Source organism: Cariama cristata, unplaced genomic scaffold (genome assembly GCF_000690535.1).
Source record: "Cariama cristata isolate BGI_N322 unplaced genomic scaffold, ASM69053v1 scaffold10282, whole genome shotgun sequence".
Classification (NCBI taxonomy): domain Eukaryota; kingdom Metazoa; phylum Chordata; class Aves; order Cariamiformes; family Cariamidae; genus Cariama; species Cariama cristata.
The window spans coordinates 1609-19690 of record NW_009605489.1 but is presented as its reverse complement, the minus strand read 5'-3'; the positions used below and the strand labels follow the sequence as shown (position 1 = coordinate 19690).

Here is an 18082-nt window from a genome sequence, read left to right as displayed (position 1 = left end):
TTACAGAAACGTTTTCAACATATGAGATTGTTTTTTGACACCTTACTTAACATTTTTTTACTATTAAAAGTTTTAACTAAAAGCACTGGTAATTAAAATAAAGTAAGCAAGCAAAAAAATAAAAGGGAAGGAGATCCTGAAGAGTTTAAATGCTGGTCAGGGCTCTCTCCACCCTCCCCACCCAGTCCTTATGCCTTAAAATGGGAATCATGCAGGACAAGATGGATGTCACTAAGTCCTAATCTGGAATCCTCATTGGAGTCCAGCTTGCTTACACCTAGACTAACATGGAGTTTGGGGTTTAAGTGAAGGTTTATTGACAAAGGTAATTTACTCAGGAATAACGTGAGATATTTGAAGTTGCTGTTGTGGTTATTCTAGAACAGCTTTGCCTGAGGACACAGTTGTTGTGATCTTCTGAAGTGAATTAATCTAAAGGAGAAAAAAACCCTGCATGTTCTTCTTATCAACCTCTGAGCAGGAACCTGCTAATGCCTATTTGTCATCATTATCTAGTAGAAATTGAACTTTCATTGCTCCCCAGATGTGATTGTGAAGGATACAGTGAACTTTTTTCTTTCAGGTTACAAGACCCTTTTGAAAGGAATTTCAGGGAAGTTCAGCAGTGGAGAACTTGTTGCAATTATGGGTCCTTCGGGAGCTGGGAAGTCAACGCTCATGAACATTCTGGCAGGATACAGGTCAGTAACAATGAAAATCCCAAGTATGATAAGATCACCTAGCCTGATGGCTCCATGGAGACAACAGCAGAAGAAATCTTACCCCGGTGTTTGTAGAAAACAGGTATTTCACAGATTTTGAATTAGATTCTTATTGCTTATATTTTTTTCTGTTTGTCCTGTTCTGGTCACTTAGGATTTATCTGTTAATAAGTCTGATCCAAAAATAGGAAGCAATTTCAAGTCCAAAACACAAAAAAATTTCTCCTTTCCAGCTGTGTAACAAACCTTACTCGGTGTCTTATGTTTCTGATATTTTTTAAATCACATTTTATAAACACTGGAAAAAAATGACCCTTTTTAGTCGCCGCTTTTGTAAAGTTGATGTCTTCTTGACCTAACTGCAATGTGTGAAGTGACTGTGGTTCATCTTCCTGAATCCCTAATATATGGCCAAATACAGAGTGTCTCTGTGTTGTCATCAGGGCATAAGAAACAGGATAGAGAAACCTGAAAAAAATCACTTGAATGGCTTGATATTTTTTCAGACATTCATACAAGACAGCACACAGTTTGTACTAAGTTTGAGTAAAATTTTCAGCAGCATTGCGTGAAGCCTCTTATGAAAGAGAGCATAATCATAAAATAAATGAATTTCTGTCCATTGTATCAATTTTATTCCATAACGGGCAATAATTACCTAAGAATTCCACATACTGAAGCCTGTGGCGGCATATATGAAGGCAAGATTCATCCCTGGTTATTTTCTTGGTTCATTTCAGAGAGACGGGAATGAAAGGAGAAATTCTCATCAACGGACAGCCTCGTGACTTGCGCTCTTTTCGCAAAGTCTCCTGCTACATCATGCAAGATGACATGCTCCTTCCTCATCTGACTGTCCAGGAAGCTATGATGGTGAGCCTTGTTTCTTGCTGTAATTTATTTGGGCAGGAGAAAATAGAAATCTCTACATAATTGTGGATGTGATCCTACTCTTGGTAGTGCCGTGAGGCGTCATCTCTAATTGATCCCACTCAATGAAAGCACTTGGACTTGGATGATGCCTGGAACTCCATTTCAGGCTCATCCTTCTAGGGGTTGTCTGAGCTTCCTTAGCTTTATAATTTTCTATTTGTGACCAGCATTGTGATTTGGAAGAAGATCTAAGACTGTACACCTTAGTCCTCCTAGAGAATGGAACCTGAAATTCTGCACACAATGAGCCTTTGTAGGGAACATCTTTTTTCTTGACTGGTCAATGAGTAACCTTGTCTCTTTCTTTCTCCCCATCTTCCATGTTCTGACTGCAAAGTGCTGTTTTGACTCGAGCATGGTCTCTCTGCTGCTTCTGTTCTTTTGTGCCTTTTCTTTAATAAAGGCATTGTATAAAATCTCATCCAGTTTGTCACAGGAAAACAGGAACAGAATCCCAAAACTTAGAGGCAACGTAAATTCTTCTTACCGTTTTTCATAGCAGCAAGAAGTTTATTAATGGCCAGCTTGACCGATCATTCTAGAAGTGCCTGTTGCTCAGTTTAAGAAATGAACCAGTTTTTCTCAGAGGATGTTATCAAAATAAGGCTAAGGTGGCTCATACCGTATGCCAGCATCGATTCACAAATTTTAAGGCCAGCAGAAATCAGTGTAGTTTTTATGTGGCTAATTTTCTGCGAAGGATCTTCTCTGTAAGGAAGTTTTTCTTCTCTATTGTTTACTTGAAAGTTGTAGTCAGAATCCCATAGGACCACTTTTGTAGAATTGGGCCCAGATAATACTTGCTGTCTAAATTAATCAATCAAGGCTCTGACAAAAATAATTACTTAATAGTTTAATTGCTTCTAATAAGGGTTAATCATCATGTTTTGTGGAGCTGCCTCTTAGGACAGCAGGTGACATCTTTCACAAGCTTATTTATTTTTGTACTCATTTGTCACGTCCTGGAGAATGGCAGAGTTTGGTTATCCTTGTGATATGGATGAAGCACAAATAAACTGTGATTCTAGCATTGCCTGGGCAGTTAGCACCTATGCAAAAATCATGACTCTCCCATCTTCCTCTCAAGCTCTTTGACTCGCAGGATGGCCTTTCTTTCTAATACGCTTTTTGTCAGATGCTTGATTGCTTAAGTCAGATTATACTTCAGGTGCCTACTACACAGGCATATGTGATGCTTGTGATTTGAACATTATAGTTCAGCTTAAACTTTCCTGACTGGGTTGAAATAAGTTGTTTAAATGGCACTTTGGGATATTGTGCCTGAGACATGCACTGTAACTGGTTGTTGTGCTTCAAACCAGTTCGAAATCAAATTCCATTGTATTGCATTCCAGGTATCTGCTCATCTGAAACTTCAAGAAAAAGATGAAGGCAGGAGAGAAATGGTATGTATACTGGCCATCAAACTGAGAATTTTTGGCAATGCCAAAGAGGTCCATGAAGTGAGCTCTGCAAAGCAAACATTTTTATCTAACATTGAATTGCATTGCACTTCTAGTGATAGAATGAATCATAACCTCAAAGTTGACAGGTATCATTATGAGGGAATGTTTACTAAGGTCTCTATGAAAGTTGCTTTCAGTATGAGGCTGAGTAGATAATTGTAAAAGATCTGCTGAAATAAATTCACAGGTTTTGTAGGATTCTTTTAATGTACCTTAGCACCTTGGATTCTCTTGCATTCATGTCTGAGGGCTCAAGCATCTTGTGTGTGCCAAGATGAAGCAGTCATGTCTGGCAATGGTGAGTATAGACCTTACTTTTTCCAAGGACTAATAAAAAACTCAGCAGTTCTTGTAACTGCTGCAGAAATTTCTGTGCTCGTGTTTGAAAGTGTTGATCTTTATGGCTGTGCTGGTGGACATATTGTTGCACTGGAAAAATTAATGCAGTTGCAGTTAAGATACAGACTAATGTATTTTAAACCTGTGTTGGATAACCAAGGTTTGGACAAGTAGGAAACCAGGCACTTATCTTTTCTAAAACATTGGGAATGAGTTGTGCAATTTACTCTTGCACATGTCCTCCTTCTACCTATGGCTGTCGTTTGACTTTCCTGAGTGGCAGGGAAGTCCTGGTGTGTTTTTTGTCCATGGAGACCTATAGCCTAGCTGGACCTGCACTAGGAAGTGTGCTCCCTTTATCTGATTGCCACAATTCCTCCTCGGCATTTGTTCTGACACAGGGCTGTCCTTGTAAAGAAAATACCTTGGAGGTGTGTAACCAGACAAAATGGCTTTTGACGTGATAGCTTGTGCATGAGGCAGCTTTCTCAACTCAATTTGGTTACCTCAGTTATACTTTAAAGGGCTGGGAATGTACCCTTTGTACACATTTATTCTACTCTTAAAAGTCTGGGCCTGTGTATTCCTATCAGGAGTCTGTCTGTGCTCGAGTGGAGTTACCAGAGCATTCCGAAGCCTAGGAGAGGAGCAGTTCGGTGCTGCACAGCATGTTTCAAAACCATATATGCCCAGGGCAGATAATGTCTGGAGCTACACATAGACAAAAAAATCATGGCACTGGTGAAAGCAGAGATGGTTCAGATTGTTGAGAGAGTCGTGAAAAGTGAAATGGTAGCTCAGGAAGTGTTTGGAGGTGTTTTGGGTGGCTTCAAGCTATGTTTCAGTCCAGCATAGGACAGCACCAACAAGGAGAAAGTATGATCACTCGTACACTGCCTCCTCGAGGAGGAAGCCTCTGTTATGTGGGGGTTATGCTGAGGGCTAGTGGGGCTCATGTGATAACATGGGCCCTTGGCTAACATTGAGATTTACCTTCCAAGAAAGCTGGCTGCTCCTTCTACCTTTGTTAGGGACACGTATGTTACTCTGGATAAGTCTTCTAGTGGCTTAGCAGCTCAGTTGTCCCACCAATGGAAAGGGAGTTACAATTGGTATAGGAAGTTCCTAATGTTTTTGCTATACTTAGTCCCGTAAAATTCAAGTTTGGGGCTTTCCATGATTTTTCAGTGTTCTTTTTCATAAATAGAAAGAAGGTGAGATTTTCATTTTGGTGCACTTTGTGCTCCCAAAGCCATGCACTGAGGAGATCCTCTGTGGGCCATCATGCAGGTGACTGGAAGAAAGAAACCACCGTGCAGGGCTCAAATGAAACCAAGTTGTGCAGGAGGAAGGAGGAGATGAGAGGACACAGGAGTGGGAGTGGAGCATGGACATGAGAAAGTTGTGGTCTGCTGTCTCAGGAACATGAGAGGCTTCCTGCTCTTCCCCAGATGTCCATTTAATTCAATTTTTTTGTCTGGTGGAGGCTTGAACTTGACTTATTGGACTTGATAATTTCAGAGGAGTCTCTTATTCTAGTAAAAGATGCCCTTGACAGTAGCTGGCATGTAATTCTTAAGCAGAGGTTTATAAAGGAGAAGGTAAAACTGCTTCTGACTCACCTGGTGAAAAGTACACCCTTTGCCTGGAATGTGAAAATTATGGCAACTTCTAAGATAGAGAAGCCATTTTTGTGGGTGTCTTTTGTCTATATTTATTTCCAAATTGGAACATTTGGCATTTCTTCAATCTCAGAGAATCCTTGAAAATCAGAAAGAGCTCCAGAGAGGGAAACTTACAGGAATGAATGTATGTTTGGTAGCTTAAGATTGCTTTGATTCCCTCAAATACTTTTTTTTAAAATAAGGTAAACAGAGATTTTTTTTTTAATTGGAAAATACATTTGTTTAGAAGCAGCTGTTAATTTTGTTTGTACTTTGAAAGTCTTAATTCATTTACACTTTAATAAGTTCGGCCAAACAAGTTAATTCACTTGTTCACACTGTCGCTGTAATTACAAACAGCTCTTGGAGGAAAAACCTGTGCTGTATGCATTTATTCAACAGATTAGAAGGGCAGTCATTTTCTGGTTAGTGTTACCGGCCTATACTGGACTAGAGCATTCATTTTATTGTTGTAAATTGTAAGGTGAATGTTTATCATAGGTAAATTTTATGAATTTATGCACCTGTGTTGGCAACATTACAGATCGTTGTTTAAAACACGGACAAGTGAAAAATCCTCCAGTGAACCATAGTTTATGTTTCTAGTTGACCTAGCTTGTACTGCTCATGTCCCATAGCATCCTTCTTAGAGAGAAAGGGAAGGAGGTAGTTGGGCTCTTCTCTCTGAGAACGAGAGTTGGTGGGTTTTGTTCTTTTTTCGAACCCTCTGACTCAGCGAGGTAGCTCCTGGAAATCAAAACTGGGACAAGTGAAGGCTCAAGCCCTGGTTGGTCTAACCAATTTTTACCATGTTTGCCACCCTTTCTGGAAAACTCCCTCAATCCAGCCAACTACTACTTAAAAGAATTATGGGCTCCTTTTCCTACATTTCTGTGAAATATTAAATGTCTGGGCTTTCTTTTTACCTTTAAAGTGGTAGATTTAATTGCATAAGCAATGTAGCTTGGATTCACTTACTTTTATGTCTATATTTTTACTGGTGCCAAACAGCTATTTTCCTCACATAGGGCTACCAGGCCAGATCTACAATCACTGAAACAGAAAAATTCATAGTGGCTGGGATTGTTCGACTTTTGCTCCAAAGATCCTGGGACAAGCTGTGCCCTTCAGGAGGCTGTGCCTTGAGGACATCCCAAACATCTGAGAGTACTTGTGACAACTGAATTGGCTCTGAGGAGAATAAAAACACTTAAAATCAATGGCTGCACTTTAAAGAGTAGACTGTGAAGACCAGATGAGATAAGAGCAGGTCATGGCTCTATAGAAAGCACTGATTTTTGTTATACAGTTCTCCAGTCCCTTGTAAATACAGCCTAGAAGTTCTATTGAAAGAAGCTTCTTGGTTTCACTGTGTAATAGCTCCTCACATGTTGCTCATTTGATATCGGTGCCATATCCAAGGGATGCTATAGAAAAACTGGTTTCGGCTCCATTTTCACAGGCAAGGCTTCCTGCCCAAAACAGGTCGTTTAGGACAAACAAGTAGAATTTGGGCCAAAATAGTAAATGGTAGTCTGTTAAGCCCCACTGAATCTAATAAATGCTACCTTAGATGGAAAAAGGCTTCAATGTATGGATGGTGAAACAAAGTCATGAGCTAGTTTACATTCTCCATGAAAATCAATGAGGCTTTTCCTTTGTGCTGACTAATTTACATGATGCATTGTTGTGTTTCCTCTAGGTAAAGGAAATACTGACAGCCCTTGGTTTGCTGACATGTGCCAATACAAGGACTGGGAGTCTTTCTGGAGGCCAGAGAAAGCGTCTTGCTATTGCTTTGGAGCTGGTGAACAATCCTCCTGTCATGTTTTTTGATGAACCAACCAGGTACTTTAAGGCCAAAAATTAAAGATAGACAAATACTACTTTATATAGTAGAACAGTGCTGCAGAAAGGTTATTCACTTCTAAGTCCTTGGAAAAGGCTCATTTTGTATTGCCTGTAGGTACTGAATAAGGCCACAAAAATTAATTTGATTTGGGTACTTAGTGCCTTGTATCACTGCAGTAACCACTGGACTATGGGACTGTAAATCATTTTTAAGGGAGACAAACTGAAACACAAAGGAAGAGAGAGAGGAAAATATTTTCAGATTGTGGCATGAGTTTTCTTTTTCAAGCAAAGATAGCTTGAATATAAGCATTTTAAAGTGTGACTTTTAATAATGAATGTAGCATATTTAGAATCAAATTCTGTGATCAGTCTAGGAGGAGACTGGGAGAACTATGAATATGTATCTTTTCATTAAAGTTGGGAGCAGTTAAATCTGTAGTCCTAAAATGTAGAAATCCCTTAAGGCAGCTTTGAGAATACTCTATTTTTCATTCTCAGGCGTGCTTCCAACTTAATTAAAAGACTGATGGAGAAATATAAGCATAAAGTTGGCTTATGATAAAATTAAACTGCTCTGGAGAAAATTTATAAAAGGGTAATAGCGAGAGACCAAAGTAGCAAATACGTGTGCTAGGTTTGAGTGGTGCCTATGGACCTGTGGATAACAAACTTCTTTCTTTTTATTCAGTGGCTTGGATAGTGCATCATGTTTTCAGGTTGTCTCTCTGATGAAGGCTTTAGCCCAAGGTGGCAGGTCCATCATCTGCACAATTCACCAGCCCAGTGCGAAACTGTTTGAGTTGTTTGATCAGGTATTATTCTCAAACTCTTTCTCTTCATGGGTGGTTTAGGTAGGTGATACTTTCAAGGCTACATTCTTTAAGTAAAAACATGAATAATTCTAGTCTATGGTTTCAAATCAAATAAAGAAATAAATAAGAGCAAAATACACTTTTTTATTATGTTTTTTTCTTCTCTGCCAGTTTCCATTATTTACATGTAAAGTTTGTAAAGAATCTGGCTGGTACATTTGTCGCACTTGTGATTTTCATGCCTTCACCCACCACTGCTGCTGGGCACTCCTCTCAGTAAAGTAAATAGGAGTAATTGAAGACCAAGAGAGCTTTAGTGCCAATGTCTGCAGAGTTGCTAGTACACATTCTCATCCTAGCTACACAGGTGTAAATTGCAGAAGAATTTATTCGTGTGAAATAATAGTAATTGAAATGAAGTAATATGGAGACCTTTTCTCCAATCTAACAACAAGATGTGGACCATGCATGTTTAGGTTAGATTTAAATTTACCTTAATCTTGTTAGGAGATTTAAATTAGACCTGTGAGAGCTAAGAGAAAACCTACTACACCATAGGTGAACAAGCTCTTGCAGATTGCCAGTCTGTCAAGAAGGTTTATTTAAAGTCAATAGTGTGCCTAAAGGTAAGAATAATCAAGCTGTTTCCCATGGCTGTACTGTTTCACCTCTCCTTCCATTCCTGCCTTCACTAGCCTCATCTCCCAGCCCAAAGTATCCATAATGTGTGGAAATTAGATGGCTTGGCTCTACAGTTTCTTGCCTATTTTCAGCATGTGTCTAAGGCTGGAATTAGTCTGTTTCTGTGTTAATGTGCTTAAGTCCTGGAGGGAATGTTTGCAGTATTCAAACCTTAGGCATTTCATTTTCCATTAGTTGTAATTCCGTGCAAAGCTAGTTCCAAGTGGTGACAAATCTTCCGAAGGTGTTCTTCCCATAGGGACAAGAAGAAGTCATTAAGTTCATGGGTAGCTGTCATACAGATAGCAGGTTCAAGTATTTTGATACTATTTCACATTTTTCTTTCTTTTTTTCTTTTCTTTGCCTTGTTTTACAGCTCTATGTTTTAAGTCAAGGTCAATGTATTTACCGTGGGAAGGTGTTAAACCTAGTCCCTTACTTGAGAGATTTGGGTTTGAATTGCCCCACCTACCACAATCCAGCAGATTTTGGTAAGGAAAATTTGAATAGTTTATTTATTTTGTATTTGATTAGCACCTTCAGGATAATGGGGACTATGGTGTGTTTTATACCTTTGTACATATATACATATTGGCGTGTGTACATATATATGCCAAAATTAAAAATAAAATCATTCAGATTTTTTCTGAGCAATTTGAATGCCATCTAGTGGTAAAATTTAGTGAATATTTCTCTCTAGTGGAAGTCCAGGTCCAGGAAATGAAAGATAAAACATAGTAATTTAGTGTTTCATAGTAATTCATCTTAGTGCCTTTTCAAAGTGGCTCCAGTATTCTGTTCTTTTGTCTTGAACAATACCATTGTGGTATTGCACAGCTAATAGCATTGAGGTTTTTTTCATTGTTGTTTCTTAATTCCAAAGAAGCAGTAAGGAGCACAAAAATAGACTTTTGTAACTTTTTTATTACCAAGACTATCCCATATTCACTGCCTTTCCTCCTCTAAAATGACTCGTTTAACTTCCAGGATAAAGAGAACTGTTTGAAGATTTATAGAAAGATACATTTAAATTATGTGTGTATACATACGAATTTGCCTGTGGCATTTTAGAGCCTGTTCTAGACAAAACTCCTGTTTCTGTCAATGCTACAGAATCAAGGGGATCTAATAATAAGGCTTGTAACTAGTCAGTAGTGTAAACCGATAACTTACCTTCTGTTTTTTGTAGTTATGGAAGTAGCATCTGGTGAATATGGAGACCAGAATGGCCGACTGGTAAGGGCAGTACGGGACAGGATATGTGACACAGACTACAAGAGAGATGTTGGTGGTGAGAATGAGTTGAATCCCTTCCTCTGGCACCGGCCTTCTGAAGAGGTATTTGGTATATCACAACTAATGAGCATGGCTGGAGGCTGGAGGGGGAGGAAGAGAATTTAAATCCTCAGTCAATGGAGGAGGTTTCTGGGCACATTCAGCTGATGAGAGTGGGGTTTTGTGAATGAAAACTGAGCAAGATACTGCAAAGAAAGAAGTTTATTCTTTTATGTGTTTCCGCAGGATTCTTCCTCCACAGAAGGCTGCCACAGCTTCTCTGCCAGCTGCCTAACCCAATTCTGTATCCTCTTCAAAAGAACTTTTCTCACCATCATGAGAGATTCGGTAAGATTGCCTTTATAATAAACTTCTGTAGCGAAAAGGTCTATTCCGTTGCTTGTGAGGTAGTGTAATATGCCTTAAAGGTACTGTCCAACAGCCCATGCATGAAGATCATCACAGAACTTCAAAGGAAAGAGAGTGCTCTTTCAGTCTTGCTATTAACTGTACTGTCTTCATTGTGAACAACAGTTTTCTTTAGAGGAACTCAGAAGCATCTGGCCTAAAAACCTAAAGCTTAAATCCCCTCTGTGTTGGCAGGTCCCTTGTACAGTTATTAGTCCTACTGAAAAATAAGTGAGAAGTTGTACTGGTGTGTCATAAAACTAGTTTTTCCAGAAAATTCAGGGTGGCAGAGATAAAAATTTCACTGTGATGTAAGCTTAATACTTCAAGTCTTTATTTCTGAAACAGAGAATTGGTAAATAAAAATTTTGCTTCTCTGTTTTCATACATTTAATATCAAGATGAAATGAGTTTTGTAATGAAACTCTTCATTCCTGAGGAAACACACCATATCTTTCACCTTTTTTCTTAAAAACAACCAACCCACTTCAAAATACCAAGCCCTGCAGTTTTCATCTATGTTCGTTAAATGTTTTGGGTGCCTAGTTTGCATTAACAAAATAACAATGGGACTTTTTTTTTGCTCAAGAAAGTTTTTCTTATCTCTAAGTAACTGCGTTGTTGGTGAATTAAAAAGACAGAACTATTTACATTGTCTGATTGATGCTTTTAAATGTCCTCTAGATAGGATTGTCCCTTCATTAACAGGCGTGAGTTGAGGAGATGAACTTCCTCAACTAGACCTATCGAAGGAACTCACCTGTGTACAGTATAATTGGTACTTGTTGGCCAAGTGCTTTTCTCTGTGGCAAATTTGCAGTCTGATAAATCTGAGGAGGGTTTGTCTGCTGCTTTTTCTGCATATTGGAAGGTTTTCAGTGCTTTACATGAGGGAGTGAAAAGAATATATATACATTAATGTATATTGGTGTATTAATTTGACATACCTTTCCTTAGAAAAGGGGAAAGCCAGACAATACATCTATACTGGTGGGCACATGGTGGATTCAGATGAGGTATTTTGGAAACCAAATGCAGTTGAGCCATGAGGAGCTCAGCGTGAGTAATAATCATTGTGAGAGGGTAAGCTGAGCTTCGCTGAGCTTCACTGAGCTCAAAGTTATCTCTTTAAGACGCAACCATTTCCAGTGTAGACATGTCCACACAGAACTACACACCTGGAAGAAACCTGCTGGACCATTGTGTCCAGGCCTCTGGGGTCAGATAACCACAGTATTCCTTCACTTTTTCTGAAAGAGGAAGACTGTATTTAATGCCATAGTAAAAGCAGTCAGCTGTTTTCCCCGCTGCTCTGGTTGGGAGGATATGACAAGAGCCACACAATTCTAGTGGTTAGGAAACATCTTCTTATTTCCAGACCATACATATTATGCACATTTGTTTCTTTGCCAGCACATTCTTTGCCATAACTTGTTCTTCTTCCTTGCCATTTTACATTACAGTGCATTTGTTATTGAAGGATTAATCAAGTTGTTGAATTTTGTCTTCTTGCAATCTGGGATAGTTTGCACATCTGGTCTAGTACCAAATATTTGGTCAAAAATAAATTGACATGTTTGTGTGGGAGGGCTGTTGTAATCCAAAGCATACATACAGCTTCACATTCTCCATGTTGCTCAACTAGCTGATCAGAATGTCTCTGGTACACTTGGAGAGCATATCTCAGAGGTGTGTGAGCGTTAACCATGGATCATACAGTCCTCTCCCCATCTCCACCAAGGAGAAACTGTAACTTATTTTATGATGCATAGATTGAAGAACATTGTTGTTTTTAAGATATTTTTTTCCTGCTCAACTGTAAAGGCTTGCAGTTGTTCCAAATTTTATTATTTCTTTTGTTCTTCCATACCTCTTGTAGAAATACTATATTGCAGAGAAGGCACAGAAGGCTAAATTATGCCTGATTAAGTTAGTTTGGTCTATACAAGCCTGAGATACCTTTTGTGCCTCTCTTCTGGTCTGGGAAATTTATCTTTTAGTCAGAGAGAAGGTCTCCTCCCCCTGATGAATGAGGGCCAGTGGCTCCATGACATTGTGAGACAGCAAGATTTCAGGTTGCAGCATTTGCAGTTTCTGCCTGTGTTTACAGGAAGAAATTTTCTGTTCTGTAATAGCTGTGTGTCTGGTTGACACTGGAAAGCTTGTTACAGTAAGTTTTCCTTAGCTGAAGCCCAGTTTGCCAGTAGGAAATGAACATTTCTATGTAAGTTCTTCTGGACATAAGTACTCCTTTTCTGCAATCTATATATCTGATTTCAGTGATACTGCCATTGTTTTTGAGCCCAGAATTTCTGATCAGAAGTACTGCTCTTTCCTTGCTTGTAGGTCCTGACACACTTGCGTATCACCTCACACATTGGCATTGGACTGCTCATTGGCTTGCTCTACTTAGGCATTGGCAACGAAGCTAAGAAAGTCCTCAGCAACTCCGGCTTCCTCTTTTTTTCCATGTTGTTTCTTATGTTTGCTGCACTCATGCCAACTGTCCTTACATGTGAGTACCAAGGAGATCACAGTAAGCTAGGAGGGTGCTGCAATGTATCTGTTTTGTGTAAGATAACATTTGGCTTGTGATTCTACTTCTAAGACAGGTGTGGGGATAAATCTTGCACTCACTCAACTGCTGTGTAGAGGCGAACAGAGACAGACTTGTCCAGTGGCACCTCTCTCCCCCTAGTTTTGCCAGGGTTTCTCAACCCAATCAGTTGACTGTTACAGTCCTGGATTGGAATTTCCCCTTGTGCCAATGCATCTCAACCGTCTTGTGAGTTGGTTGGTCTTAGGGAGGATGTAATAATTTCTCTAGGACTTCTAAGTTGTGACTCCTGCATAAGATCAGCATATTCTTGTGGTGTCAGAAGCAAACTCCTGCAGTATGGACTGTTCCATACTTCCTCTGGGAGCACTGTTAAAGGAGTACTGATATGTTCCCTGTTGGAGCAAAAGGAATAACCAGGTTCTTGACACCACTTTTAATTCAAAAAGCCTCTTTAAGGGAGGTTCAGATCATCTGAGTAGACTGGTACATAGTCTAAACAGTGAGCAACTCTCAGGACTGACCTCTTATGTTTCATTACAAGTCATTGAAAATATTGCTGGTCTGTCAGAGGCCTCAGAGTTCCAGTCCCACTGTGGGACTGCAGTGGTACAGGATTAGATACAGAGAAACTACATTATTATGTGCAACAGTATTGCACATTGACGATCTAACTTACTAATTTGTGTTCTCTGCAGTTCCTCTTGAGATGGGAGTATTTCTTAGAGAGCATCTGAACTACTGGTACAGTCTGAAAGCCTACTATCTCGCCAAAACCATGGCTGATGTTCCTTTCCAGGTACATGCTCTACTCTTCAATAAAAAAAGAACCATTTAAGTTTATGGAAAATCCACTTGTCAAGAAGATTAGTACTGGTATTTTATCCATCTGAATAGTGAAGAAACTGTCCATCTGCACGTGCTGAAGTTTCAGATCCAAATCAGAAGCATCATAAGAGTAAACAGCAGGACTTCACAAAAGCCGAGACCTGATCCAGTATTTTTTTAATAAACAGATGACCATCTTTGCTTTTTTGCAGAAGGGGAATTGCAAAGGGCTCTAAGTGAATGGGATCTGTTTTCTAATGCCCAAGTAGTAATAGAGGTATTACAGTCCGTGGCAGATGTATTTATTCTCTTCAGCCATGCCTGTCAATTAATGGAAGGGCTGAGACCTGTGGATTAACTAGAACTCTCCATGTTTTTACCTTATTCAGAGTACAGTGAATGTTTGGCTCTAAATGGCCTAACTCCAAGTGTATCTCCTTGCAGATCATGTTTCCTGTGGCTTACTGCAGCATTGTGTACTGGATGACTTCACAGCCATGTGATGCACTCCGATTTGTCCTCTTCGCAGCCTTGGGAACCATGACATCCCTGGTGGCTCAGTCACTGGGTCTTCTCATAGGTGCAGCCTCTACATCCCTCCAGGTACTGATGGTGTTTTGTGGTCTCACAGGAATGCTGCTACCTCCTAACACTGACTGCTTACTGTGACTGCTGCTGTGTCCCCAAGACATTTGTTGAGAGATGGCAGGCAAAAAGTTGTCTTGATCTGATGTAACTACTTGATGCTTCCCGCTAGCATCAACTTAAACATCATATACATGCACTGAAGTTCCTTCCTCATCTGAACGAGGCTGTGCCTGTCCATGCTTGAGTGGCTTGTCACTTGCTATTCATCCCAGGCTGAGCAGGTCCTAGAAACTGAAGGACTGATGCATTTCTATGCATCCACAAAATGGAGGTAGACCGTGAGGATCAGTAGCTCAGGAGGGAGTTCTTCCATATACTTACAAAAAGGTTGTGGGAGGCAAGGTAGGAAGAGGCTTGCCCAGAAACTAAACGTCTGCAGAGAGAGGGAGAGAAGCAGCTGTTGGCAGGACTGTCACACTGGAAGCTGGCTGTGTAACTCCATTCTTCTTCCTGGCTGAGATGTGCTGAGCTGACCGTTCCACTGCAGAACTGTTTTGTGGTGCTTGTGATAACAGATGATATTGACATTAATATGCACTGATGCTATCAAGATTTCTGCAGTAGGAGACTTGATTCCCTCTTTGTGCCACCGTGTGGAGACCAGCATAGCCCTGTTGTGTGATCCCTGTGCTTCTGCTCTTGCCAGAGATACCTGTATGGCCCTTTACCCTGGAGGGGATGTAGAGAGGACAAGCTGCAGTTGGGTCAAGATCTATCTTCCCCTCCAAAGCCACCCAGCTGGAGATGTTCCTTGTCATCTTCATAATGTTTTAGCATCAGTTGAAGCTACTGTTGATGTGGAGTTAATGAAGAGGGAGGTCTGTGTGTCTTCAGTGAGGAGTGAGTGAGAAAGGATAATATTTAGAAAGAGGGGTCTCATACCCAGAGAAGCAAGGGAATCACAGTGCCCATCTCACTCTGTAGATTTCATGGTGGGTTAGAGTCCTTCAAAGGACAGATCCCAGTGTTGTCAACTAGTAGAAGGGTTTAGGAAGAGGAGAGGGACACCTTTTCCTCCACTAACAGCGTCTAACCTCCCCCTCACAGGAAATCTCATAAAAATCAGTAATTTCCTAGTATTTGGAAGTCTGATAGTTTTGGGGAGTAGCATTATAAGAAGAACTTGAATGGCGTATCCCCACTGCCTAAAGAGTAAGTTTGGACTGCCTATTTGGGTTTTGCACAAAACAGAGGATTTGCCTTAAGGAAAGTCCGCTCTTTTAAATGCTGGTGTGCTCACTGGAGGTCAGGACATCAGATGAAAGGGCAAGTAAATTTTTATGTTTTTTCTCTGGCTGTCTGACAAGAGACTATCTACTCCTTCTCTTCACAGGTGGCCACTTTTGTGGGCCCAGTTACTGCTATCCCGGTGCTTCTGTTCTCTGGGTTTTTTGTCAGCTTTGATACCATCCCAACATACCTCCAGTGGATGTCCTACATTTCCTATGTCAGGTACTGCTAGGGAGGCCATTAACTTCCCATCTGGAAATGCTGTTTGTTTGCCTTTGCTTGTTTGGTTGGTTATTTTGGATGCCAAAGAGACTATGTTCACAGCATGTTCTTTTAGAGTATAAATTGTACATGTGATGTATACCACATTATCTCACTGAATTTTATGTTGTATATGATGTGAAATAAATAGGAGCAGTTAGTACAGATGGTCAGCCACAAGTCCATGTCAGTCCCCTTGAACTGAGTGAGGTTGCACAGCATGCAGATCTTCCTGGATTTTGCAGTAGTGGCTTTCTGAAATAATAGGGACAGTATGCCCAACCAAGGTATTGATCCAGCACCTCATTTTCGAAGAAAATGTTGTGTAAATCAATGCTGTGTCCTCAGTAGACTTGTTGGATAAAGACCTGTATTTAAGTTTTGCAGTAGCACTGCCATGAAAGGCATGGGATTTCTGTAATCTCTAATCTAAACTAGTGTTTTAAGGACCATAGACACCTTATATCCTATCTGTGTCTGTCACTCGCGCTGTCTGAGACAGCTATCTTAAGATGGGATGATTGCCATCAGGAAACCTCTGGAGGCTAGCACGGAGGGATGGTTTAGACTAGACACTTAAATGTTTATAGCTGAAATTAGGTGAGCTGAATTTTCTCTTCCCCATTTTCCCCACCCTGCCCAAGCTGCACTGTTGCTGAGAAAACCGAAGCTAAAATATCCTCTCATTTGGCAAGTAAGGTCTTACGTAGAGACCTATCAAAGATTAAGAGACCACACCCCTCGAATTAGTAGCTAGAATTCAAGATGAGGCCTTAAGCTGTTGTCTAGCCTGTGTGGGGTCTACTGAAGCTGGAGGGTGCTGTCGTGGGCATGGAATCAATGATGGTGTATCTGCTCGCAAAGTCAAGTGCTAAGTGCACCCAGTGCCAGGGGAGACGTGGGACTTGTGCATTGTTAGTGAAACTATAGCACATGGAAGGAAAGAGAAGAGCCATTCTTGATTGGTGCCAGTTTTAATAGATTTCTGACTTCAAACCATAATTGTATGCCCGTTGCTTATTTTAAAAAAAGGAATTAATGATGCCACTTTTAAAAGGGGAATTTCTGAATATGAGCTGAAATTAGTCTGCTTTCTATTTTAACATTTTTCTTTGGAGAAATTGTACTATACGCTAACTGGAAGCAGTCAAAGGCAAAACTTCTGACCTTGTTCAGTCTTATGTAAAATGCCAGTGACGTGTCATTTGCTTGATTGTAACTTGCCCCAAGGCACATATGTCAGAACGATACTGAACCCCTTGGTGTTTCAGCCAAGCTCTGTAGGGATTGTATTGCTGATAGGGTACTTCTAAACAGATCATCAGGACTTTTCCTTGTAATCCATCCTTCTTCTTTCCAGGTACGGGTTTGAAGGAGTTATTCTCTCCATCTATGGACTGGATCGAGAAGATCTTCATTGTGACAAAGATGACACTTGCCATTTTCAAAAATCAGAGGCCATTCTTAGAGAACTGGATGTAGAAAATGCCAAACTTTACCTGGACTTCATTGTTCTTGGAATTTTCTTCTTCTCTCTGCGCCTAATTGCCTATTTTGTTCTCAGATACAAAATTCGAGCAGAGAGATAAAGGAAAACCAGCTAAACTGATGCAGTAGGAAGATCTTTATACATGCAGTAGAGGGAGGGCACTTGACATTGTCTCACTGTCGCAGGCTGGTCTCCAGTGCCCAGCTAGATGCTGTTATGACCTAGCCCGTAGAGAACCACAATGGGATAGTGGACATATAGTGTTAAGTCAATCAGTCTAGTTGGGTTGGGTCATGTTTTCATTACACTTTCTAGCTTTAACTAGGAAGAAGAAATAGAAGGGAATTTTGCACCACACAATATCAATACTGAGGCAGTGTAACTGTAATAAAAAAAACTGGCTGCAAGAACTTTCCCTATGAAAACCGATTTCGTGATAAGGTCACTAGGAGACTAGTCCTGCTAGCCAGAATAGTATATTGTCATCTATAGTTGACAAGGTAATGAGATACAAAATGAGAAACGCAAAGAAAATAGGATTCTTATCTTTTTAAATTCAGAGTTTCATCTTTGCAGTTTTCTATGTTCTACTTTGCAATTCTACTTTGCAATTCTTTTCCACAGAATTACCCCTTCTGGCCAAAAGTCTGTAAATGTATTAATTAATAAGATAAAGTTATCTTTTTAATATGGACACTTTTTTAAAACAAACCTAAAGTGATTCAAGTCATTATTTTTGTTTCTGTCTAAATTTAGAATTCTGGTGCTTTACTTGTTGAGCTGGTCTCATATCTGAAAACTGTAATGATAGGAGGAAAGGGCAGATTCTGAGTCTGCCCTAAACCTATAGTCCGTTTTAGATAGCACAGGCAGTCAGACATGTTCAAGCTGTCACTGAAGGATTGAAAAAATGTT

The 18082-nt window shown here is 40.1% G+C and overlaps 1 protein-coding gene across 1 annotated transcript; it reads left to right on the top strand.

Moving 5' to 3' along the window:
• Positions 1-583: 583 nt before the first annotated feature.
• Positions 584-17726, top strand: ABCG1 (ATP-binding cassette, sub-family G (WHITE), member 1; the record flags this gene model as incomplete). The annotated part of the gene is made up of 13 exons (XM_009695977.1): positions 584-701; positions 1463-1595; positions 3011-3061; positions 6827-6972; positions 7667-7790; positions 8848-8962; positions 9661-9809; positions 9993-10094; positions 12501-12669; positions 13410-13510; positions 13984-14142; positions 15521-15639; positions 17039-17726. Coding segments are annotated over 13 exons (1715 nt in total), but the record flags the coding sequence as incomplete, so codon positions are not given.
• Positions 17727-18082: the final 356 nt, after the last annotated feature.